This window comes from Oryctolagus cuniculus, chromosome 1 (assembly GCF_964237555.1).
Source record: "Oryctolagus cuniculus chromosome 1, mOryCun1.1, whole genome shotgun sequence".
Classification (NCBI taxonomy): domain Eukaryota; kingdom Metazoa; phylum Chordata; class Mammalia; order Lagomorpha; family Leporidae; genus Oryctolagus; species Oryctolagus cuniculus.
In genome coordinates, this window is record NC_091432.1 from 136,809,411 (window position 1) to 136,834,371 (window position 24,961).

Consider the following 24,961-nt stretch of genomic DNA (forward strand, 5'->3'; position numbering starts at 1 on the left):
GACTGTGAAACCGTGTAGTTACTCCACTGTGCTGCTACCTCCTTTGCAGGATAGACCATTATTTCTGTCCTGTAGTCCCTGACCTGGTCTCCTAGCATCCAGCCTCTTGTGTCTCTACTTAACTCTCCAAACAAGTATCAGAACGTTACTTTAAAACATGTCATTGCACTTTCCTGTTCATTCCTCCCCATGGCTTTTTCGCTTGTGCTCAGGATAAAATTGAAATTTCCTACTTTGGCTTTAAGCCTTGCATAGTGTTGGCTTCCTGATACCTCTGCCTCATCTCCTGCCACATCCCTCACACCATCCCTGTCACACAGCTCTTGTTTCTTTAGTGTGCCAAGGCCTTCCCCATCTCGGGGTCTTTAGCTATGTTGTTTCAGGGGCCTAGCTTGTCCTGTCCTCCCGTCTTTGCAGAGATTCTTCTTTACATTTAGGATTCAGATCTTCTGCTGAGGGATTTTACTTCACACTGTGAGCTCAAGTAGGTCATCCCTACTATCACATCTACATGTCTTTGTTATTCATAATAGATCTAATATAATTCAACTTGTTTACATGCTGTGACCTACAAATGTCCCCTTCTATCATTAGTGTCCAAGAGATACCTGGCTGTGCACAGATCAGTGGAAGAGTGAATAGATGATTGACTGAGTGGAGAGGTGAGCAATGGAAGAGAAGGTAGATGCATGGTTGGATGGATGAAGATTTGGTGGGCAGATGCATGGATAAAAGGATGGGTGAGTGGATAGATGGGTAGTTAGGCTGGATGTATTGATAGGTGGGGAGATTGATGGCTGAGTAACGGAGAGATTACTGAAAGATGGGATGCATTAGTGAATGAATGGGGATGTGAAGGACAATAGGTGTGCTAGTTGTTGGCTGTGCTAATGTGGGTAGAAGGGTAGATGAAGAAATGGAAGAAAGTGATGTATGGAAAGTGAATAGGGTGATTTATGAAAGGGTGAGCAGGTTGGTGAATGGTTGCTATGCCCATGTGTTGGAGCGATTTGCCTCTCTATGGCATAGAACAGGTGTGGTCTGTTGTTCAGAGAAGTGAAATGAATTAGATGAGAAGTTGGAAATATTTGAGAAAATTGAGAGGAACTTCAAGGCTAATAGGAGACCAAGGCAGTTTTTGATGCTCAGATGTTATGAGAAAAACCCTGTGAGAGGGGTATTGGTGAGTAGTCAGGCAGCGTGAGAATGCAGAGCAGAGTACGTCAGGGTGACTTGGCTAAGCCACAGCACACATTACTGACCTCCTGCTTTATGTATTTGTTTGCAATGTGTCTTTTACCACCCTCCAATCTCCAGTAGGGTCAGGTGAGTCTCATTGAGAACCAGTTCCGTCAGTTATTATATGGGCAGAGAACTGACTCAGACAAATGCTCTGTATATAGAGATGGTTTGTGAGGAGAACTCGAAAGAAGAGTCCATGTGCCCTGTGAGTAAGGCCCTGTCTGGGGATGCTTGTGTGTTCTCCTGGGCTCCATTCCTCATCAGTCTCCCCGAGAGTAACCTCTCTCCTGGCCCAGACCAACGTCAGGGCATCTGCAAGAGGGAGCCTAAATCAACACCCATTTTCATGGCATATTTAAATGTCCTAATTGAAGTGTGACATAACTACCCAAGAGTATGTAATTCATAAGTCTAAAGTTTGATGCCCTCCCCACACTCCCAAAATGTGTTACCAGCACCCCCAGAAGCCCCACTTCATACCTTGTTCTTGTCGTTGATAGTCAAGGCAACTACCACCTTCACTTTTAAGCACCTTAGACTAGATTCTTAGTTTATATTAACAGAATTACAGCTAGCACTCCTTTGTGTCTTAATGTTGTATACATGAGACCCATACATGCTGTAACACATAGTTAAGGTGTTTTCACTCTCATTGCCATATAGTGTGCTGCCATGAGAACTGAATTTTATTATCAGTTCTGTGCTGGGGAGTGTGGGGAGCAACTCGGACTAGACTAAGTTACTGGAATTGAGACTTATTCTATGCATCTGCTCTCCCACAATATGGCGCTGGGAGAGAAGAAAACAGCTTCTGCACAGCTGCCTCCAGTTCAGCCAATAAACTGTAGGACTTGCTCCTGATTGGAGGAGAGCAGCGTACTCGGCGTGTGGGCAGCCGAGTTGGGATTGGCAGAGGAGGACTATAAAGGAGGAGAGAGACGGCATGCACCAGGAACATCTAAGGGGAACACCTGTGCAGTCCCCGAGAGAGCCGGCCGGCGGTGTGCCGCTCCCCTGCGGAAGTGGGGAATGTGGCCAGGGGGAACTGCCCTTCCACGGAGGTGGAAGGGATAGTAGCCAACCCGGGAAGAACCAGCAGCAAACCCAGGGAGGGCCGAGCAGACAAAAGAACAGCGCAGGGTCCTGTGTCGTTCCTCCACGAAGAGGGGGAGCGACATAATGGTGCCGTGACTCGGATATGAAGCCTAGGCAGGGCTTAGTGTCGTTCCTCCATGAAGACGGGGAACGACAGGGAGGTATTTGAGTAGTTTCCACCTGGAGATATCTGAGTAGCAGAGCTGTGCACATTTTTTATTACTCTTCGTAGCAGAGATGAACACTCTGTCTTTCGTGGTACATTTCCTAGAAAGTCACGACTAGCACTGCAGGATAGAAAGGGGTGTGGTCACCTTCCTCCCAGGTTAGCAAACAGCCTGCATGAGAGGTTGTATCCTCACCAACACTCATTCTGATCATTTTGGCAAGTGTGGTGGTTTATGATTTTTATTTGCATTTTCCTGATGACTGACTAACTACATTTTCATATGTGTGTTGTCATTGGAGATCTGTGAAATTTCTGTTCTATTTTTTTTAACCTGTTGTTTTTCTGTTAGGTTGCCTTTTTCCTTTTTTTCCCCCTTTTATTTAATGAATATAAATTTTCAAAGTATAGCTTATGGATTACAATGGTTCCCCCCCCATACTTCTCTGCCACCCGCAACCCTCCCCTCTCCTGCTCCCTCTACCCTTCCATTCACATCAAGATTCGATTTCAATTCTCTTTATATACAGAAGATCAGTTTAGCATATATTAAGTAAAAATTTCAACAGTTTGCATCCACATAGAAACACAAAGTGAAAAATACTGTTTCTACTAGTTATAGCATTAAATCGCAATGTACAGCACATTAAGGACAGAGATCCTACATGAGGAGTAAGTGCACAGTGACCCCTGTTGTTGACTTAACAAATTGACACTCTTATGTATGGCATCAGTAATCACCCTAGGCTCTTATAATGAGTCACCAAGGCTATGGAAGCCTTTTGAGTTCACTGACTCTGATCATATTTCGATAAGGTTGTATTGACTTTTTCTTGTAGTCTCTCTTTGTATATAATGGATATAAGTTCCCTTTTTTACATAAGGACTGGGTCCCATTTTATAGGTATAAAAACCGAGCTGTAAAACTGTACAGTATAGGTTTAAAAACTGAGGTGTAAAAGCAGAGACAGAAAGTGAGAAGGTGAAAGTGAGTGATACGCCCTGGGACCAGCCATTCTGGTCACTACAGCATCCTCCATGTGGCCAAGTCTCCTGAGCAGGCCTCTGTGGGCTAAACTGTTCCATACATGGCACATGGAGTGGAGAGGAAATTGTTAGGACCGTAAAGCCACCGACAGTGTTCTGCCACATGGGCCTGCTGTGTGACTAGCTACTCCTGGTCTTTTTGTCTTCTGAGCTGGTGTTGTCCTCTGTAATGGGGGATTCTGAAGCCTCCCTCATGTGGTTGTTGAAAGGATGGTGCATTGGGTGGATTAACATCCCCCAATTTTTTTCTTCCCGGGAACCTTTGTGTTTGACCTTTGTTGGAAATGGGGACTTTATAGATGTACTTCATTAAGAATCTCAGGATGACAACACCTTTTGGGTAGACCCTAAATCCAATGACTGCTGTCCATATGAGAAGAGAGGCCAGTTTCAGGCATGTGATGCAGTGAATACGAGGCTACTTGTGTTGCCACAGCCCTTGTTAGGGTGCCTGTGTTTGAATTTAATTCCAGCTACTTGTTCATATGTACCTGGCGACAGCATTGATGGCTCAGGTAGCTGGCCCCACACCACTCAAATGGGACTTGGAATCCGTTCCCAACTCTACCTTCAGTCTGGCCCATCCCTGCCTTTCAAGAGCTTTAGGCAAGTAGACTAAGAGATGGAAGATCTCTGCCTGTCATTCTTTGTCTCTGTCTCTCTCCAACTCTCAAATAAATAAAAATGAAGGTGTTAAAAAATAAGAGGATCCATGAAGACACACAGAGGTAAGATATTCCTATGGAGATGGAGGCAGAGGCTGGAGTGATACAGTTAGAAGCCACAAAGCACCAACAGCGACCAGAAGTAAGCAGAGGTGAGGAATTCCTCTTGCAGCCTTTTTAAGGTGGAGTGACTTTGACAACACCTGGCTTTTGACCTCTGGCTTCCAGAATCATGAGAATCAGTTTCTCTTATTTCCAAACTACCTAGTTAATGACAACTTATTATGGCAAGCTTTTATAACGGAATACATTTAGCTAAATCGTACCACTAGCAAAACAACAGATTGAAATCTAGAATCTGGTGTTTGTTGTCCCCACTCTGAACACTGACTCGCCCTGGCAGTAGGAAGGGTCCTTTGGCAATTTAGCTTTTATAAAAAGATTTGTTTATTTAATCTGAAGTCACACTTGCAGAGAGAGAGGAGAAACACAGAGAGAGGATCTTTCACCTACACTTTCACTCCCCACATGGCCACTACATCCAGGGCTGGGCCAGGCTGAAGCCAGGAGCCAGGAACATCATCAGGGTCTGCCATCTGGGTGGCAGGGGCCCAAATGCTTGGGCCACACTCCACTGCTTTTATCTGTCTCATTAGCAGGGGGTTGGATGGGAAGTAGAGTAGCAGGGATTTGAACTGGCACCCACAGGAAGGCTAGCACTGCAGGTGGTGCTACGTACAGTGCCTGCACCAGTAACTCAGTTTTCATTGCTTCCCAGTGAGCTTGCTGAGCTACAGGGAGGGCCTTCAGTTCCCTGCCCTCCTTGTGGGAGGAGGTTCCAGGTCTGTTGATTCCCTGTCCCTACACCCCTCATTGCTTCTTTCAGGCTGTCTCACCTGGGCCCCCTCCTGAGAGTCTGCTGCACCCACAGGCAGAGCAAAGGGCCTGCTGAGTGCAGGGCTGGGCTGGACCTCCTCTCCAGCGTGGCCCTGCGCCTGCCTTCTCCTAAAAAGGCCCTGTTGTGGTGTCTCAGGGCCAGTGCCCTTGACAGTGCACCTGATGGGCACACCATCATGCACATACAGCCCTGCCTTCCTGTTGTACCTTCCCAAGGCCAGGGCACTGCTGAACTGGACTTCTGAGAGTCCAGACAAGCACCCCTGCCCCTCTTTCTTCACCCTGTCCATCACCACTGCCTGTGTCTGGGAACCCTCAGGATTCCTCCCCTGCCTGACCTGGTCCCCACCTCCTCCCCAGGGCTCCCTGCTCTGCCCTGAATTGCACCCGCCCTACCCAGAGTGCCAAGACACAGCTCTGAGGAGACACGTGCTGCGGAGTGACTCAGTGCTCACACTGTGGGCCAGGACAGGCCTGGCTGCAGTCTGTAGTCGGTCATCCGCCTGCACTGTGACCTTAGCCAGGTTTCCTCACCTGGAAATGGGCTTGGTCTTAAGGTTCCTACAGAAAAGTAAGCACATTGCCTGGCATTCAGCAGATGCTGAGCAAGTGCTGGCCCTCCAGTTCCAGATCTTGTCCATCTCCCTGTGTCTGAGCTGCACTTGTTCTTAGTGCCTGTCTCAGACCTGCCCCTGCATAGGGTCCTAAGAAGTGGGACTTTACCCTCTTGGAGCTCCCCAAGGGCCTGGAGACTGCTGGGGTCCTTTGGTGCTTCCCCCACCAGCACAAAATCCAGGGTGATGTTGGGGACCCCATAGCTCATAGCACTCATTGCATGGCCTGGAGCAGACAGCACCCACTGTGCAGGTGAGGCCTGCTGCCGCCTTCTCAGGCTGGGTGGTGGCACAGTGAGAGGAAGGCAGGGGAGTGGCACTCACTGTGGGGAGCCCAAGAAGGGAACAACAGGACAGCACAGGCACAGCACTGTCCTCAGGAGGACGCTGATGTGAATTCCCCAGCACACAGTATCCAGTCAGCACCACCTGGGAGCCCAGTGGCTGACACTGAGTGACTAATAGACCTGGAGGGCCAGAGTCCAGGTGTGGGCCACCTGGTTCCTAGTGAGCCCCTCGTGCACATTCTGCTCCCGCCTTTCCAGCTTCTCCGGGTTGCACCACACCCTGGCCAGTGACCTATTCCTGCATCCTCAAAGTGCATCCAGACAACCTCTGCTTCTGTCCTCACCTTCCTTCTGCCCCTGCCCCCTGCTACCCCGTCCCCTTAGAAGGACATCAGGGATGGTACCTGAGTACTTCAGGGGTCCTCTACCCTCTAGGGCGCCCAGCTCCATCCAGTGTGCAAAGTCTTTCTGCACATGAAGCCACTTAGTCCCAGGTCCCAGGGATGAGAACGAGGACACCCGGAGGCCATCGAATTGTGATCGCACCAAGTCCCCCTTTTCTCTCCCTGTCAATGGCTTCTACCTTTTCTTCTTTGCTGGCGTCTTTTTGGTCCTATCTCTGCCTGGTGCCTGCCAACTTGGCACCCTGTGCCTAGCAGCAGGCTGGCTCTGTTAACTGCCTGTGGCCTCCTGTGACACCCTAGGTCCTGACACAGCCGTCCTCACCTTGTTTGTACAAGCTGCACCCTCCCCCAGTGGGTGAAGGAAGTGTGGTTCTGGAGCCCCTAGTTTGCTACCTTCCCAAAATCTGGGGACTGGTGAAACAGGCCAGTGTGGGTCTGGTCTGCTGGCACTGCGCCTGGCACTGCGTCTACCCCAGCATCTTCCCAGGGTCTCCTGCTCAGTGGGCTGGGTTGACAGAATCACGAGGCCCACTCCTTCCCCAGACCCAGCATCTGCTCCATCCTACACCAGCCCGTTGTTCACCTGGACCCCACACAGCCCTAGAACTGTGCTTACCTGGCTTCTGCTGCCATTTATCCTGAGGGCCTCCCAGAAAGCCTTGGTGTGACCTGTGGGCATTCAGCGCCTTTCATCCCGTGTCCCAGTGTCCTTGCCTGACACTTCCCCTTGGCTCTTCTGCCCACCCTCAAACCAAGTGTGGCGGAGGTGAGGAAAGCAATGACCCACCCTGCTGCTCTTCTGATCTCTCATGCTCTCCATGCCTGCCCTTCCCTTGGGGTCAGCATACAGTTCCCTTGTTCAGAAAGGAGACCTTGCAGGAAGACTCTCAAGTGTGGGATCCCAGGAGAAGAGCAGGTGTGTAGGGGGACACTAAGGGGCACCGTCAGGGGAGAAGGCTGATTCTGCCTCTCACGGAACGTGCCTGCTACAGGGACACCAGGCCTGCGGAAGGAGTGAGACGTCCCACTCAGGACCCACAGTGCAGAGGATCCAGGGCTTTCCTGAGTAGAGAAGCAGCACGGCTGGAGGTTTTAAAGGGAAGACTGAACTGCAGTGGACCTCAGGGAGGGAAAGCCTGGGGTGTAGCTGACTGAGCATGGCTGCATCCAGAACCAGGACATGAGGAAAGGGGTCCTGGCCTGTGACTGGAGGACGAGAGAGGGACGTAGGGGCTGGGGTGGTTACCTGAGTGTTACCTCAGCAGCCTGCTCAAGCTCTTGGTGCGTGGATAAGAGGGAGATCCTGTCCTGCTTCTGACAGGGACGGCCACGTGACGACTGTGAAATGTGAAGAGACCATCAGCCCTGCTTACAAAAGCCTACCGTCAACAGCAGCTCTTACGTGACTCTTTTCTTTGGAGGGTTTACCAGCACCTAACTGACTTGATGGACAAGAAATGCCCAGCTCCAGCACGCTCTTGCATTTCTTCCACACCATGGTTGGGGTGAGGGCTACTCAGAGGTCATGTGAAGGTCACAGGACAGTAGCCCAGGTTCAGTAAAATCACAGGGTTACAGAATGCCTCCCCTCCAACACCTCCCCACCTCATTAAAAGGGCTCCTGTGGAATAACAGATTATAGCGGAAGATACTGCATGGACTCAACCCAGCCCCAGGCCATTGCCAGCTTGGGAGTGATGCAGCACATAGGGGTATTTTCTCCCTCTCCCTTTTCTCCATCTCCCTCCCTCTCTTCTTCTCCCTTCCTCTTGTACCTTTCAAATAAAATGAAAAAAAAAATCAATTTCTCTTAAAAAATGAATATCAATCCCCTTCAGCTGTTCCAAAGTAGAACCGGAACACTCGTAACTCATGCTGTGAGGGTAGTATTATTATTTTTTTTACTGAAGTTCTTTTTTTATTTATTTATTTGAAGGCAGAGTTACAGAGAGGCAGAGGCAGAGACAGAGAGGTCTTCCATCTGCTGAATCACTCCCCAAATGGCCACAATGACTGGAGCTGACCTGATCCAAAGCCAGGAGCCTGGAGCTTCTTCTGGTTCTGCCATGTGGGTGCAGTGGCCCAAGGACTTGAGCCATCCTCCACTGCTTTCTCAGGCCACAGCAGAGAACTGGATTGGAAGTGGAGCAGCTAAGACTCGAACCGGCGCCCATATGGATGCTGATGCTGCAGGTGGCAGCTTTACCCGCTACGTCACAGTGGTTCCCTTACATTCTCTTGATTTCACAAGCAAAGCAGCAGTAATTGAAGAAAATGAGAATCTCTGGACACTGCAGGAAGGGGTGTTGGCATCAGAGGTGGAATTCATCCTTCGGGAGACTGAGATGGGGGGAATGAGAGCTAGCCCAGGGCAGCCTTAGTCATGAATGTTTGTCTGAAGTTAGTGAGAGGCTTGCACACAAGGCACCCGTGCTGGTTCAGGGAACAGAGCTTAGTGGGGTTTGAAGTCCTTCACAGGGCCGTGCTGGTCTGGGGACACTGCAGAGCCTGTCTAGGGTAGGAGTCAGGTCCTGAGAGCCCCCGTGGGGCCGCCCAGGTTCTTTCCTCCCAGCCCAGGATGCCTTCACAGAAACTGCAGGGGCTGCGAAGGGCCTCAGCTGCCCCCGTGTGTCCCAGGAGCCAGCCCTTCTCTTGTCTGCCAGGAGACCTGTGTCAGCCACTGCCTGTGGTCGACTGATGAGCAGACTCGTGCTGGCCTGCCCTTTTCCCGGCCTCTGGGACAGCATGGGTCTTCCTGTTAGGACCAGTGAGGGCCACCCCCAGTGCTGCCCAGGGCACAGAGCCGTCGAGGACCTCCTGCAGTGCTGAGGTCCCCCTGTGAGCAGTTCCCCCTGGTGACTGAGAAAGCACAGCCCTTGGCTTTGGCGGCCATCAGTGCTGCTCAGTTTGTCGGCCTCCATTTCCCGAGATGCCGCAGCTTCTTTTCCCAAAGCTAGCTCTTTCCACCACCCCAGACCCACACTGAGGAGGGACCAGGCCTGCCAGGAGCCTGCTTCACGGGAGCAGAAAGGAGCCCCCTTGGGAGGGTGCCCACTCCAGGCTCAGTTCTCGAACTCTGCTCCTGGGGCCCTCGTCTGACGGCTCAGAAGCAGCTCCCAGGAAGACATTTATAGGACACAAAGGACAGCGGGGCTCCGGAGGACCCAGAGCAAATGAGGGCTTGTGTGGGCGGTGATGGTGCGGGGCACTAGCAGCCGGGGTAGAAGTGTGTGAACCCGGAGGGAGACGTCGGTCAGGCCCCTGTGCAGCCACGAGCAGGCATCCCCGTCTGTCTTGCCTCACCGTCCTCTCCCCACTGACGCCAGGACAGAGGGCAGCAGAACAGAGACGATTTCCAATGTAACTTCCTTTATTTACACAAACAAAGTCCCAAAGGGATGATTCCACACTCTTGCCCCAGGTCCCTCCACCCGGAGCTCCTAGAGTCGCCCTCTTGTGGTGAGGAACAGCAGGGTCAGCACTTTGGGTGCAGGGCAGAGTTAGGGTCCATGGGCTTCAGGCTGCACCTGGAGGAGCTGCTCCCAGAGCCCTGGCGCCACCTAGTGGGCTGAATGGTGCTTCTTCCTCCTCCTGGTGACCAAGTGGTCATGTTTCCTCTTCTGAGCCTGGGAGTTTCCCACAGAGCCCAGAGCCTGGGCCTGCCCTGCAGAAGCCCTGAGCTGAGGCACTGGGCAGGGCTTCTTTTTTGCAGGGCCCTGGCCTCCCTGCAGAGCTTGCTTCCTGGACTTTGCAGCATGTGGGAGGGGTCCCCTAGGATCCCTTCCGTGGGTAGACAGGGGTTTTGGTGCTCTGCAAGGATTCCCAGCTCCAAGGCAGGGCAGGTCTTCAGCAGAGGCCTCGCTCCGTGCAAAGCCCAAGGGCAGCAGGTGGTGCTGGGAGGCCAGGAGGAAGGAGAGACTGGGAAGTTCCTCCTCGTTCTCACTGGAGTTGTCCAATGGTGTGTGCGGGCCCCCAACAGAGGGTCCTCCTCTGAAACTCCTGGCATCTTTGGTGGCCCCCAGTGAGGGACACTCCCGATGTCCACTAAAGACAGCATTAACCTCAGGCCTGCACAGGGGGGTGTCTGGAACAGCATGTCTCTGCAGGTCTTGGGAAGACATCGACCCGGAGAAGCACTCAGCTCTGGCCCCAAGGCGGGGGCCCTGGTTGTCACTCTGCGCACTTTGTTGGGGTCCAGATTCAGAATTGCTGGGGTTCAGTTGGGGCACACCATGACTGGGGGTTGCCCCCACAGCCCCATCCTCTTTCAAGGAGCAGTGCTTCGCCATCACCTGCAGAGGAAACAGGCCCTTAGTGGCTGTGCCAGGTGTGAGGGAGGCCAGGGAGTGCACAGCAGGTACTCGGGAGGAGGCAAAAAGGCCTGATCTCTGGGCTGGTCCCATTAGTGTGAGGGGTTCTGCCTCCACCCACATGGGCCTCATTCTAGCCCTGTACCCTAACCTGGAACTGGCTCTTCTGTCTCCTTAACACATGTGTGCACCTGCACCCCACCAGAAGCAGCTCCTCAAGAAGTCATTTTTCCCCAGCAGAGTAGGGGGAGACAAAATGATCTGGGTCTGCCATGCTGGGGTCCCCCCTTCTACCACCAGTCTACCTAGGTGCCCCTCCCTGCCCTGTCTACCTGCTGTCCATAAACCCCTGGTACCTGGTGCCCCTCCAGGCCCTGTCTATATGAAGCCCCCACCCCTGGTTTCCTGGTGCCCCTCCCTGCCCTGTCTACATGCTATGCCTGCTCTACCTGCTGACCACCTTCTGTCCTTTACCTGGTCAGCAGTCAGCCCTTCCTCCTTCTCCAGCTCCTTGGACAGGGCCGTGAGATCCAGCTGTGGATCTGGGGAAAGCAGTTCTTCAAGGAATCTGGGGTGAATGATGGCCTCCGCCTAGAAGAGATGCAAGATGTCCATGATCATCCTTGCATGAAGCACCTGAGATGATGGGAACTTGAACAGAACCAGAGAGCAATGACGGCCCCATCACTGTTCACACTCTGGGGTGTAAATCAGTGGGCAGTCAGCTTCACTCCCTCCCTCCCTCACTGAGGAACACAAAGGCAGTGGTGAAGAACTTGCATTTGGCTTAAGGGCCTGGCAGGGTCATTTTTTGGATCTTGCATCCCAGTGCTGCATCCCAACCCACCTTGGTGACAAAATCCACCTGGGAGCATAGATGTTCAATGTAGGACAGCATTTCCGGGTCCGGGCATGACCCCTCATTCTCCAGGAAACCTTCATCTGTGTCCTCTTCTGGGTGGCCATCGGGAGGCTCCAAGGACAAGGGTGTTGGCCCCAGCAACGTGTCCATGATTTCCATGTACTCCTTCACGGCCTCTGGTGGGATCTCCTTGGGTGTCTTTTCCTGAGGCCCCTGGTATCTGGGTGGCACTGGACAGGCAGGCAGGGCCTTGGAGCTGGCCTTCCTGGGGGCACACCCTGTGGATGGGAACATGGTGTGAGTGCAGGGGCTCCAGCGTCATGTCAGCCGCAGTGGGGTGGACAGTTGTTGGAGGACATGAGTGGTCACGCTGGGCCAGGAGAAGCTGACAAAAGCATCCGAGAGAGGAGATGGGGCCGAGAGGTGGAACATCTGTCACCAGCACTCTGTGTTCTTATCTCCAGACCCCATCCTGGTAGTTTGCTGGCTCCTTGGGAAGCTAAGGGATGAGAGGCACTAGGACTGAGGTATGAAAAATCCCCAGGTAATGGCCCAAAGCATGTGGGCCCCTGGGCTGCCCGTGGACATTCTGCACAAAGGAACACATGTTGCTCTTGAAGGAAAGGCCCAGACGAGGGGACAGCAAATCCTGGGGTTGCGTTGGCCTCTGCCACGGACTGTGCTGGGACACGGGAGACTGTACCTGGCTGCTGGACAGCCACAGGGGCTGGGGGCCCTTGAGGAAGCAGTGCTGGTGAGACCAGTGGGGGCTGGCAAGGTTTCCCCTTCATCCACTCCAGCTTCTGCATCTGCATCTCCTCCTCTTCCTCAAACTCCATGAACCTGAGCGTGGGGGACACAGGTCAAATGTGAGGGGCCCACGCCCTGACAACATTCTGGCGGCAGCTGGTGGCGGACACATGCACGTGTCCCTTGGGGTCAGGGAGGTCCAAGTCTGGTCAGTCCCACAGGGGTAAAGCATGCTGGGAACAGTGCTCTGTCTGCCCTGCTCGGGCAGGTGACGTGTGTCTCTGATCCCCTGCAGGCCCAGTTAACAAAGGCACAGCAGATCTCACCACTTCCATGCCTGGTCTGGCCCCACACAGAGCCCCAAGTAGGGCTGACTCCAGAGGCTGCGCAAAAGGACATTTCTCACAAGCGCTTTTGGGTCCTAGTTCAGAATCAAAGATCCTGAGCCCGAGACTGTGACCCTTGTAGGGGGAGCAGGGATTAGGGTCCAGGGGCAGGCAGGAGGATGGGAGGCCTGGCTGAGAGGTGGGCATGGCCTCTGAGTGCTGTGTGTTTAAACTTATCATACTGCATGAACCGGCAGATGCAGACAGGGCCGTGTGTCTGAGACACCAGATCCCTGAGGACACACTCTGGGTTGCAGCACATTCTGGGATGGCGTTTCACCGTGACAACACATCTGTCCACAGCCCCCTCTCCAGGGTGTGAGGCAGAAGCTCCGATGGAGGTCTTGCTGTGTGCAGAGTCCTCGTGGTGGGAGGAACCACAAGGGCTGCCCTGGCTGCTCCACCTCAACCTTGAACGTCAGAGCCTCGGTAGCTCAGACACAGATAGGGAGGACTCCCGGGGAGGAGAGTGCCTAGAACCCTACATCCAGGTGGTGGGGCAGTATCCTGTGAGAGCAGGGCCCACGGAGGGCCTGTTCCAAGGAACGGCGTACATGTGCTCACACGTCCAGCCCCTCAGGCCCAGCCTCCCTCCCCAGCCTCCTCCACCACCCAGCACCGGGACCCGGACTCCCAACTCACTTTTCTGCCATCTCGTAGAAGATCATGCGGTCAAAGTTGCTCTTGTGCTGCCATTCGCGCAAGGCAAACCGCAGGCCCTCCTCCAGCGGCATGGTGGGCCTCCGCTGGGCCAGGGTCCGCAGCACGGGGCTGGAATTAATTCCCCGGAGTCAGTGAAAACGCACGAGCCCACCCTGCCGCCTGAGCTCAGGGCTCTGACTACTGTGCTGTGGTCTCCCCGTCCCTCTGTCCCTGTCGTGTCCTCCTCCAGTGTGGGCTCTCCTGCCTCCTGGCCACCTCTCATCTGGGGGATACCCACTTCCAGGGCTGTGCTGGCCTCTCTGTCTTCCTTTTGCAGCTTCAGTATCACAGTGCAGCATGAATTGGATGCTTGTATGCCCTAAATACATGTGTGCAAGTGCTAATCCTCAGTGTGATGGGGTCTGAGGTGGTGTCTGTGGTGCAGTTAGGGTTAGGAGAGGTCCTAAGGCTGCAGCTCCCGTGATAGTACTGGTGTCCTTAGAGGAGAAGCAAGACTCGCCACAGCTTGACTCTCAAATGAAGACAGTGGGAAGGTCCTGTCTCAGGAAGAGCAGCCTCACCGGAATCTGAATCCAGCCATGTGCTGTGCTCAGTCTTCCAGCCTCCAGACGTGACACATGAACATCTGTGGCTGAAACTGTCCAGTGTGTGGCCTTGTGCAGTGCAGCCCAAAGGGAGAAGCACACAGAATGATCTGACCTGGGTGCCAGGGCTCTGGTGCGGGCTCCTGGCCCCAGGGCTGAGCGTGTAACCTGCTTTATAGTTGCTGGCCAGAGGCCGCACTGGAGTTGGGACCTCAGAGCTCCTTGGAGTGGGGAGAAGGAAGGGAGCCATGCAGGCTGTGCCCTGATTAGGGGACCAAGCTCAGTGCATGGGGACTGAGTTGGGGGTGATGTGCCTCCTGGGCAATGCTGAGTGTCCAGAGCGGCAGGGAGATGGAGACGTCAACACTAAGGCGTGGAGACTGCTTTCAGCTGCAGGCTGAGTGCCGATGCGGCCGGGAGGTCAGAGGTGGGTGCGACATGGACGCAGTGCCCTGCTCAGTGGAAGGTGGCTGTGTCTGTCGTGATGGTGGTAGACAGGAGGAGCCGGGCCCGAGTGGTCAAGAAAGGGGAGTTTGCCACTGCGGGGAAGGCTCCCTCTGGTTTGATCCCCAGCAGCCCCAGACAGTGGCCTGCGTTCTTGCCTTAGGGGCTCAGAGTCCCGTCACAGCCTGGACCGTGGTGTTTGGGCTGTGGCTGTGTTCCTGACCACATTGTCTTTTCCTCATGATGGCATGACCGCAGTCGTTTCCTGAGACAGAGCGTGTGCCTGGCCTGTGCGAAGCTCAGCAGGTTCAGCTGCAGTGACCTTTAGCTCCCTGGGAATGGGTGTGAGCATCTCCTCCCCTATGAGGGCTCTGGGTTGCGATGTCAGTGCTGGCCCGAGACAGACCCTCGTGTTGGGGCCCCAGCGTGGCCCTGGGTGAGTTCCCGACCACCTTCTGTCTTCCTGGAAGTCCTGGGAAGAGTGAAGGTTGGGCTGTGTATAAGACTTCCCTCCTTATCGCCCCTCATGTCAAGTTCCTGAGTTCTGTGACCCTCTGCATACATGCCAGTGGTGGACAGAGATTGCTGTGTGGACTCAGACTCAAACCCCAGTGGTGGCTCTTGTGATCCCAGGACCCGCTCTGACCTTGAGTGTTCTGTAAGGGTCACCCTGGAAATGGTGGAAATGTAAATGTTATCACAGGATAGCTAAGATCCAGTGGGGAAAGGCCCTGGAATCGTGTCACACGCAGCATGAGGTAGCATGGCTGACAATGGAACTGCATGTGGTCTCTCGATTGCCTTCAGGGTCTTCCTTTGGGAGCCCTCATAGCCTGCGTTGCCCAGCCCGTGATCCTCCCAATGCACTGCCCCAGGCCCTGGGCATGGGTGCTCACATGAGGAAGCAGGACAGAGCTTCTGTGTCAGGGCTCTGGGGCAGGAGCCTCCGGGCCAGGGCCTTGAAGTGCTGCCAGCGCCGGAAGTTCTCGTAGACGCTGGTAGAGTTGCATGGGTTGTCTGGTGAGGCTTGTGCCTTGGGAGTAGGCAGGATGTGCTCCCTGTCTGCCCCTTGTGGTGGTGGCCCGTTGTTAACTGGGAAGATCATTGGGGCCAGCTGGGCAGCTGGTGGTGGAGTTGGAGGAGGGAGTCCCAGAGGCCAGCCCCCCTGACTGGCCTGGGTTCCCGCCATGGTAGGTGCAGGCACTGTTGCCTGCAGGGAAGACCCAGGCACTGCTATGGGAGCAGGGTTCTGCCCTGCCCCACAGAACCCCTCTGGGGCATTCAGGCTGATACGGGTTTGGTTGTAGACCAAGGTCTGAGAGTGGAGAGGCTCCACTGGCTGCCCTCCTGTCCTCAACTGGAGTAATAGGTGGACGTTCCCAGCCCCATTGGGGCCGCAGCCACCATCTCCAGCCACCGCGGGCATCCTGGGGATGGCAGCAGGCAGTACAAGGCAGCTGCCTGGAGGGAATGCCACATTCAGGAGGGGCGGAGGGGGCTGCCCCCAGGGTGGCTGGGGTGCAGGGCCGTGAGTTGGTTGGGGAAAGGGCAGCAGCATGACGAGAGACGTGGAGGTGCCTGGGTGCGGGATCATGGCTGTTCCCAGCCCTGGAGATGCTGTGGAGACAAAGGAGAAGGGTGAATGGAATAGGGGAACCAATTCTCAATACCCTTCTCGAATAGCAATTCTCAAATACCCTTCATTGCCAGGATGGAACAATGAGTTCTCACTGCCCCTAGAGTCACACAGGGTGACTCCAGTTCTATAGGTGTCTCCCAACACCTGGATCAGCTTTGCCTCCCTAGTGGCACTGGGCCCCTCAGTACTCCACAGCAAGCCAGGGGACTTACACAGCTGTGGTGCCACGTGCCCACCCGACCTAGGTAAAGCCAGCTGATTCACAACTCTGAACACAGACCCCACCTTAGGCTTCTTTAGCTGACACTTCTTAGTGGAACCCTTCCCTTAAACCCTAGCACAAGAAGGTCAAAGGTCTGGGAAGAAATCTCTCCCTACCATGGACTTGTGATTCATGAGCATAACCTTGTAATCTCTGAGGCTAACGTCATCCTGCTAGCAGGTGGTACTCCTCTTCAGAGGGCCCTGCCGAAACCACAGGGAGCGTTTATTGGCCACCCCTGGTTGCATGGCCTGGTGGTCCCTCTGGCCACTCTAGAAGCTGTGTTCCCCAAGAACAGGACTGCTAGGAGGATGTTGGTCCCTTGAGATGGTGTCCTTATACAATCAGTGATGGCTGCATAGGGTAGGAAAGTCCACATTGTGGTGACTGGTAGGGCTGTCTGCGGAGGTGTCCGGGATTTCATAGTTTCTAAAGGGTCAGATCAGAATTGGTTGAGGGAATTGTGACCCTCTGGGATCGTTCTTTATGCTCTCAGTGATGGAAAGCGAAGGCTTGAGGAGTAGGCTTGAGTCAGGGAGTTGGGGGGGGCAGTATGTACTGGAACACATCTCTGACCAGGAACCACACAGAGCCCAGTAAATGACAACAGGCACAAGGCACCTGCGTCTGAGGATCAGGACCCGTGTCTTCAGATTGAACATAACCTTCCTAACTGCTGCTCTCCATTCTTTAATATAAAAACAGGTGTGGTTTTTTGGGCACAGTGAGTTAAGCTGCAACTTGGCATGTCCACACCCCATATTGGAGCTTGTTCTAGCCCTGGCAAACTGTACTTCTGATCCAGCTTCTTGCTAATGTGAGAAGGGAGGCAGAAAATGAAGACATAGCACATGAATTCCTGTCCTTTGTTGGAGACTCTGGCAGTGTTCTGGGTTCCTGGCTTTGACCTTGCCCAGCTCTGATTATTTCAGACATTGGGGAGTAACAGGGGATAGAAGATATCAATATCTCTCTCCCTTCCTCCCCCTCTCCCTCCCTTTCTTTCTCTCTCTCTCCCTCTCCGTCTCTCCCTTCGCCTCTCTTCCTCTCTATCCTCCCTCTCTCCTTCTTCCATTGCTTGTCAAGCCCTCACTATCTCCCTCCTGTGTCACTCTGCTACTCAAATAAATAAGCTTTATGAAAAATAAAGGTGGAAAACAGCATTCACTGAAACTTCCTGTGGAATCCAACCACTCTGCCCAGCTGAACCTGTCTGTGAAGTACAGACATGGAGTCCGTGCACTGCCATCATCTTTATGGAAAGTCCTGGGCAGGGGCCCACCATGAGATGTAGGGTGACTTGGGTGAAAGACTTGTGTTTCCACTACAAGAGGAACAATGCACACCACTTAGGGGAAACCCAAGCCCTCTGTTGCCTGATGTTAATTGCCATTCCTGTCCTTGCAGAATCCAGAAAAAACAACTTTCCCGGAATGAAAGAAACCACTGCTGGGAGGAAGCAGAGAGCTGGGAGGTTCTGGGAGGTAGAGGTTGGGGTAATTTCCAGCCTCACTCAAGGAAGAGTGGGTAAAGGGGAAGGAGCCTAACTGATCATTTTCATGGCTAAGCCCGTTTCAAAACAGCATCCTAATACCTAGGATACCCCTGTCTAAACCCTCTGAGCCCTTTCAAGGGCAGGCTCCCTGTGACTGAAAGGGTAGGCTCAGCTGTACCCTGAACCCTCTCTCTGCCTCCACCTCATCCCCGCCCATCCTCGCACTACACCCCTCAGACTGAAGTGACCTGTGTCCCTCTCCTGGTTTACAGAGAATGAATCCATTTGCTCCCGTCTCTTCTACTCATCAGTACACTTCCCGTGGGGCCTCTTTATCCACCTGTACGTGGTCAGTAGTGTCCCCAGTCAGCAGTGTCCATTCAACGTAGGCTTCCACAGCCTCCCCAGGTAGGATGTCCTTGTGGACATCCAGGGCTGTCTCTTTCTTCTACTTCAGTCCAGTTTTTTGTCCCCAGGGGACGTGTCACATGTGAGTTCCCAAGTATTACAGTAGTAGCAGGGAATCTGGTTAAACAGCCCCACCCCTACAGACTTACCTCCTCCTGAAGCCCTCCCCGCAGGCTTGGACACTCAGCACAGCCTCCTCAATGAGAGAAGCAAGTTCAGGACCCAGCAGTGAGCTGGCCGCTCAGGGTCCAACTGCAGCAGCTGGGGCAAGTTTAAAGGTAACAGGAATGGAATGTGGGGCTCAGGCTCCTCTGGTGGGGGAGGGGTGGCAGGAGAGCAGCCTGGGTGGGGGTGGGGAGACATTCTGAGGCTCTTGCAGTGGGGCAGAATCTCAAGTTCTCTTGAAGTTGAACTGTGGCAAAACAGCTGATGTGAGCTCCTCAGGCAGTGTTAAAGTAGTCTCTGATTCCGCACACCGACTGTACTTGGTTCCTCCTTAACTTCTGTTCCATATCGATATACCTACTCTTGGTTCCTAGGCCACCCTGCTTCCCACCTGTGGAGGAAGGTAGGCTCCTAGCTACATTCAGGGAGGCACTTTCTCATCAAATTTCAGAACACAAGATGTGATCAGCACAGGCTTGCTCAGGGAGAAGAGGGGACCAAGTGTCTGAAAACGAAGTACCAGCGGATCAGAGATAGTTGCAGTGTGTGCACTTCATCCTGAGGGAAGCAGTCTGCATCCCCAAGTCCTGTCCACTGCTGAAAATGCATTTCCAAGGAAAGTCTGACTTCTGATGCCCTCTGTTGCAACGCCTCTGTCCATCAAGGACTGATATTGAAGCTTACAGACTAACTCAGGAATCCCCTCCCCAACCTTTTATGGTACTGACAGTGTGTGTTGTGAAATGTATGCTGTTTCTCCTTTTAATGCTTTTCATGGAGTATTGTAATGTGCAAATGTTTTTGTATTTCAAAAGTCAACTGGAATACGTAGGGAAGGGGCTTCCTCCCAACAAAGTATCCTGGTCACTTTTCCTTTCACAGGAAATTTTTGACATGTGTACATTTTTATCTAAAAGTATGTAGACAGGAGTTTTGCTTTTGAAAACACTTTCAATTAGTTTCTGATAGTTCATTTTACTGGTGTGCAGAATGAATTTGTGTTACTTGTGGTTACTTTCTTTGGTTTGTAGGATTGGTATTTAGAAAAAGTGGGCCTTTAGCTCTTAAATATTGCAGGTACTCCAGATGGTGTTGAGTCTAGCAGTGAAGAGATCCCCTTCACGTACTGGAGTAATTGGGCCTTCCAGCCTTCTGCCGATGTGCACCCTGGGAGACCACAGATGATGCCTCAAGTTGTTGGGTTCACGAATCCAGGTGCGACCTGAAAAGAGCTGAAGTTCCATGCACCTAGCTCCCGCTTGGCCTAGCCCTGGAATTGAAGTCACCTGGAGAATAACCCAGGGGCTAGCAGCCTCAGTCCTCTGTAGCATGAACCACCCATTTACACTCAACAATGTTTTTATTCTCCATGCAAGCACTGGGAAGAGGTCTACCCATGTTCAGAAGATAATGTGGGAGCAATTCAAGCAAGGTAAGGGTGACTGGCAAAACAAAACCCTAGGGGTGTGACTTAAAAAATAAACAAGTTTAAGAGCCTTCTCAAAGACTTGTATTTTTATCATGGGCACCCTTACATGGTGTTCAAACAATAACTTCATATTGCAGGGTTGATGAGGCCACGTTTTGTACTCAGGAACTTAAGGAATGAGTGTTTCTTTGTTGTAAAATTACGCCTATACTACATGGTATTTTTTACTTTATGTGGTTCAAATGGTCACGTCTTAGGATGGTAAGAAATTTTCAACGAAAGCATTTGCGAATCACTGTTTATTTAGAATTCCCTGTATTATATAAATTCCCCAAGTGCAGTAAATACTAGAGGACAAACTCTAAGAACGGAGCTAAGAACTGGAGTCCCTCAGTGCTTCCAGGTCCAATATTCTTGGCCAGACTGCTCTTCCATGGAACCCAGGAGGCCTGGGAAGAGAGGAGGCAGCGTCTGTGGGAGGCGCGGACAAGCCTCAGAGACCTGCAGTCCGCAGAGGCTGCAAGCGCTGACCCCAATGCATGCGACCTCGCTCTAGGGTGCAGCCCTGGGAAGAGCCCTTCCCTGGGGTGCGCGTGCCTGCGTGGACGTCTGCCCTCTTCCAAACCATCAGGGGTCGTTTCAGACGCGCTAGGTTAATGGAGGGACAGCCACAAAGATTCCAGGACTTGTCTCGTCGCGGAAAAACCTCAAAAAACTTTCTAGACCTCATACTGCTTCCCTGCATGCCTCTGGCGCGCGCTCCGCACGCATGCGCACGCCCTCTCTGGGCGCGCCGGGTTCCCGGCGTGCTCCAGTTGCCTCCAACGTCTCCCAGCATCCGTTGCGGGCGTCCAACCCAGGTGATGCGCAGGCGCGAGGAGAGCGCACGCCCACGGAATCGCGGCCATGGCGGCGTCCCGAGAGTCCGTTACTTAGAAGGTAATGGACCCCCCAGCCCCAGTCTTGCCGAGCGGTTATTGCACTTTGTGATCGTTCCCGCTGTGCGGTGGGCTCACCCTTGGTCTGTGCGGCCCAGCGGCCCGAGTGGCCAGCTGGTGCAGAGCGAGCGAGCGGCTATACCGCAGAATTTGGTGCCGGTCCTGGCTGGGCGCTCCCCGTGTTCTGACGGTGCCTGAACCTGACGTGAGGGGGCTTTAATACCGCAGAGGACCCTGAGTGTGTCCCGCTGGTGTCGCTAGCACTCTGAGCAAGGCTGAGGCTGGGGACGCCTCCTCGGGACGGAAGACCGTGATGCAGTCCAGCAGGCAGCGCGGGCTGCTGCCAGTGCGTGCCGTCCTCAGGTGCGTCCTGTGTGACCTGTGCACGTGGTGCAGCTGAGGAGAAGTGGAGCACTCAGGTTCAGTACGGAGAGGCGTCAGTGATGTGAACAGCCTGCCTCAGTTGAATAGTAACTGTAGTTCCCAGTCCGGTGTCAAATCACGGATGCCTTGCCTACACCTTGTGTGCATGAAATTAACAATAAAGGAGGTTGTACACTGTATGGTTTGTGACTTCTGTGCTGCTCACCTGTTAGATCAGTGCCACTCACTGCACACCGATAAGGGTGTGTGCACGGTTTGGGGGTCAGTGTGTGCATTAGAGCATGTCGATTTTCTTGTTTATTTGGCCGTGTGAGAATTGTGGGGTGGTTGTATCTGAAAGTGTGTTGTATCTGAAAGTGGGTGTTCCGGTGCCTGTAGGAATTCAGGGAACGTGTTTGATATTGTCTTTATTGAGGGTGTTTTTTGTTTCAAGCACACAAAAGATCGTTTTATTAAAGCAAAATTATGCGTTTCAAGGACTACTAGAAAGTACTGTAGTTAGCTTTATCAAGTAGATGCGCGTGCCTGTGGCTTCTGATTCCAGTTTCCTGTAAATGCATACTCTGAGAGACAAGATTGACGATTCAAGAAGTTGGTTCCTACCACCCCTGGTTGGGGATCTGAATTGAGTTTCTGGCTCCAGCTTGGTCCACCAGTCTTGCAGTAGAACTGTCCATGCTCTTTCTTTGTGGGCTTAGTTTGAATTCCCCTAGGAACTGACCTAGAGACAAAGAAATGAATGTAAGCTTATTTTGGAGGCAAAAGAACAGTAGAGGAATGGGGAAATGAGGCAGGGAATGCAAAAGAATCCCAAATGTGTGAGTGAGCAGCAAATTTCCTCTTTTAATAATTTGGGTTGATTCCAGCTGGGAAACTCTGGTAGCCAGTGCAGGAGATGGGCCTCCGAGTTATCCCCATCACAGAATGAGAAAGCTACCAAAGTTATATACATACCCCTTCTCATCACTGGTGGAGAGCAGCAGGGGAATAAGAATGAAGAGTTAGTTGTGTGGTCCTTTCATCCTTTCCTGTTCAGGCAGCTTGAGCTCAGAGGGATTTGAGCTCAGATCCCTCAGGAAAGAGGTATGGGAGCTGACAGTATGAAGGTGGCCAGCACACCTCCAGTGATACAGCTGAGAGAGACAGATTTCTACGATGGAATGTAGGTGTGCTTGAGGTGGGTCAGAGAAGCTTCCTTCCTGTCTCTTGCCACCTCTGTGTTCACTGGCATTAGGTTGCTAGCTTGTAGTTAGTATACTGGGATATTGAAATCAAGTAGACATCACCAATCAAGACTTTGTTATATCCCCAGGAGGAATATTATTAAACACAGACTGCATGACATGGGTGCACACACAGACACACACAGAGAGGTGCATTTGGACACAAAGTATACTTTTAGGTTTGTTGCCGGCTGACCAACAGCTTATCAAAGCATAGCTTTCTTGGTGTGTGTGTGTGTGTGTGTGTATGTGACAAGGAAACAGCGGGCTGCCTTGCAATAAACATCCAACATGTACAACATGAGGAGCTGGAGGCACTTCCTGTTTCAGCAGCATACACCCTAGTACATTGTCTATTCCAGAAGTGACTTGCAGCTTTCCTCCTTAGTGGAGTTCTGGCCCCCTGTGAGTACAGTGTTGCAAGATGAACCTTCCTCAGAGTGCTCTGAAAAACAGCCAGTGAGGGATGAACTCCTTCAGAGTCTCTGCTCCTGTTCCTGTGTCCCCCTCTTGAAGAAATCCTACTCTCTGGTTACAAAACCTGAGACCTCGCACTCATTCTTGAGGAGTAGGAGAGAAAGGCCATTTTTTGTTACTCTCTCCAGATGCATGGGATGGGAGCATCCTCTGGTTGAGGGACACACTTCAATGCAACACGATTAAGTCAGCAGGAGCAGTTCATAGACCCTTAGTAACATGAGGAGGCACTTGGAAGTGTGCCTATGAATGTGTAAGAGCTTAGATATAACAGAGTCATGAGGATATCTGTTGATTGGTAAGGGTAGGCTCAGCAGCTTCTTGACTTGGGTATGGTGAACCTGAGCAATAACCTTCATATTATTTAAAGATTTATTTATTTACTTGTAAGTCAGAGTTACACAGAGAGAGGAGAGGCAGAGAGACCGAGGTCTTCCATCCACTGCTTCACTCCCCAATTGGTCACAACGGCCGGAGCCGCGCCTGTCCAAAGCCAGGAGCTCCTTCAGTGCTCCCATGTGGGTGCAGGGGCTCAAGGACTTGGGCCATCTTCCACTGATTTCCCAGGCCATAGCAGAGAGCTGGATTGGAATGGAGTAGCCAGGACTCAAACCAGTGCCCATATGGGATGGTGGCTCTCTAGGCAGTGGCTTTACCTGATATGCAGAGTGCTGGCCCGTAACCTTTATATTTAAGAGAAGACTGGATCATTAGCAGACCACATGGAGTCCTGTTCACTTGTGATTTTGCTGATCACTGGGAGCCCAGTGTCTCAAGTTTGTAGACTCAGTTTCCTGGTTCATGTTTGGAGCATCTCCTTAGTAGGTGAGTGTAGATTGGTATTTACAGATCAGTTTGTGGGGTAGCTGGGTCCAGGTGTTTGTCTCCAATGAAAGGAAGATTCAAGATGAGACAAAAGGTCAGCAGAGAAGCATTGTTCTTTACAGGAAATCTAAGAGTGCACACTCAAGAGGCGTTCAGGTGTGCTGAGTTAGTGCTGCACTCAGGTTTGGGCCATCTCTTTACGCAATGAAGAAAGCTATTGTGTGGTGTCTGCAGCAAGGCTGTTTGGCAATTCACAGGGACCCAGTTTGGGGCATGGATTGAGTACTGGCCTTATCCTGCTGTCTGAGACCCTCATGTGGTCATTCTTAGAAGAAGAGTGGTTTTCTCTTGCTATATGGTGTATCGCTTTAGTTTTCTCCATCTTATGAGGGCCCTGCTTGCTTTTATATGACTTTTAGAAATACATTCCCCAATGCTCTAATCTCTTTATGTCCTTTTGGTATTTTGTGATTCCCCCATTGGGGTTGTCCTTGCCACAGATCTCCCACCCACGCTCTAGGACTAGTGATTTGTTTGATTAGCATGCTGATTGGGCTTCCCCCAAGGACTTTGCTAGCCCAGCTCACGTTTCCACTACTGTCAGAAGGTGGGCATTCTAGTTTCAACAAATCCCCATTATTCATGACTGGAATTCTTTAGGCTTTCCTCTTGTGCCTTCCAGTTATACAGCCCAGAGGTGGTATATGGTATGTGCAGATATGTCAGACCCCATTAGGAACCTGTCAGATGGGAAACACAGATGCCCAGCCCAGGTTGATGTCTGATCTGATGCTCAGAGATGCTGGGAGGATGTGCATACAGTGCCAGTCATGCTGGGTGGGTCTCTCTGATGGATTAGTAACTTCAGGAACCTAGGTTTCAGCCTGAGGGATTGCTGTTGGAGACTAGAGTTTGTCCTCTTTCTTGTAACCCTTACAGGTTTAAAGAAATCCTCTTTGAATCTGTTCTCCCCCATGACCACCCCCACCTTACGGGACTTTCAGAAGACCTAGACATTGTTTCTGTTCTTCCTGGGAAGTTGTTACTAGGAAAGCTTACAAATCTGCACATCCCACTGAGGTGAGGATGGTCCCAACAGAGGATGTTTGCCAGAGACCAGCTGTGGTGCTCCAGGATGCAGGATGGAGGAAAGTGTGTGTTACTCAGTAGGCACAGAAAACTGGCAAATATAGAAGCCATTAGAAATGCACAACGAAGAATAAAGTGCCAGCCATGACACCACAAAGCAGTGTAATAGAAAAAGCAAGACATTGGAATTTTTATCAGTGCTAATACACGA

The 24,961-nt window shown here is 52.3% G+C and overlaps 1 protein-coding gene and 1 long non-coding RNA gene across 5 annotated transcripts in view; one reads left to right on the plus strand and one right to left on the minus strand.

The window, feature by feature from the left end:
* The window catches only part of LOC127491474 (uncharacterized), a 244,838-nt gene extending 226,319 nt beyond the window's left edge, over positions 1-18,519 (plus strand). For 2 of the 4 annotated variants that reach the window (XR_011378956.1, XR_011378958.1), the window contains 2 exons: positions 7,739-7,819; positions 8,354-9,930. This is a non-coding gene — a long non-coding RNA (uncharacterized lncRNA). Of the gene's footprint in view, positions 1-7,738; positions 7,820-8,353; positions 9,931-18,084 lie in introns of those variants that run through there. The other 2 variants (XR_011378960.1, XR_011378961.1) reach the window with 2 other exon arrangements.
* Positions 9,873-18,478, minus strand: LOC100355511 (NUT family member 2G). The gene is made up of 7 exons (XM_070049256.1): positions 18,370-18,478; positions 15,313-16,033; positions 13,368-13,496; positions 12,293-12,432; positions 11,575-11,867; positions 11,202-11,318; positions 9,873-10,709 (listed from the first exon to the last, which is right to left on the minus strand). Exons 2-7 carry the CDS (start codon positions 16,008-16,010, stop codon positions 9,978-9,980), a joined length of 2,109 nt encoding a protein of 702 aa, XP_069905357.1. The 5' UTR covers positions 16,011-16,033; positions 18,370-18,478; the 3' UTR covers positions 9,873-9,977.
* Positions 18,520-24,961: the final 6,442 nt, after the last annotated feature.

Coding starts and splice junctions, on each gene's coding strand:
- LOC100355511 (XM_070049256.1), bottom strand. CDS start 16,010: ATGATCCCGCACCCAGGCACCTCCACGTCTCTCGTCATGCTGCTGCCC. Junction 12,433..13,367: donor TTCTACGAGATGGCAGAAAA/GTGAGTTGGGAG, acceptor CCCCACGCTCAG/GTTCATGGAGTTTGAGGAAG. Junction 11,319..11,574: donor AGGTGGATTTTGTCACCAAG/GTGGGTTGGGAT, acceptor CATCTCTTCTAG/GCGGAGGCCATCATTCACCC.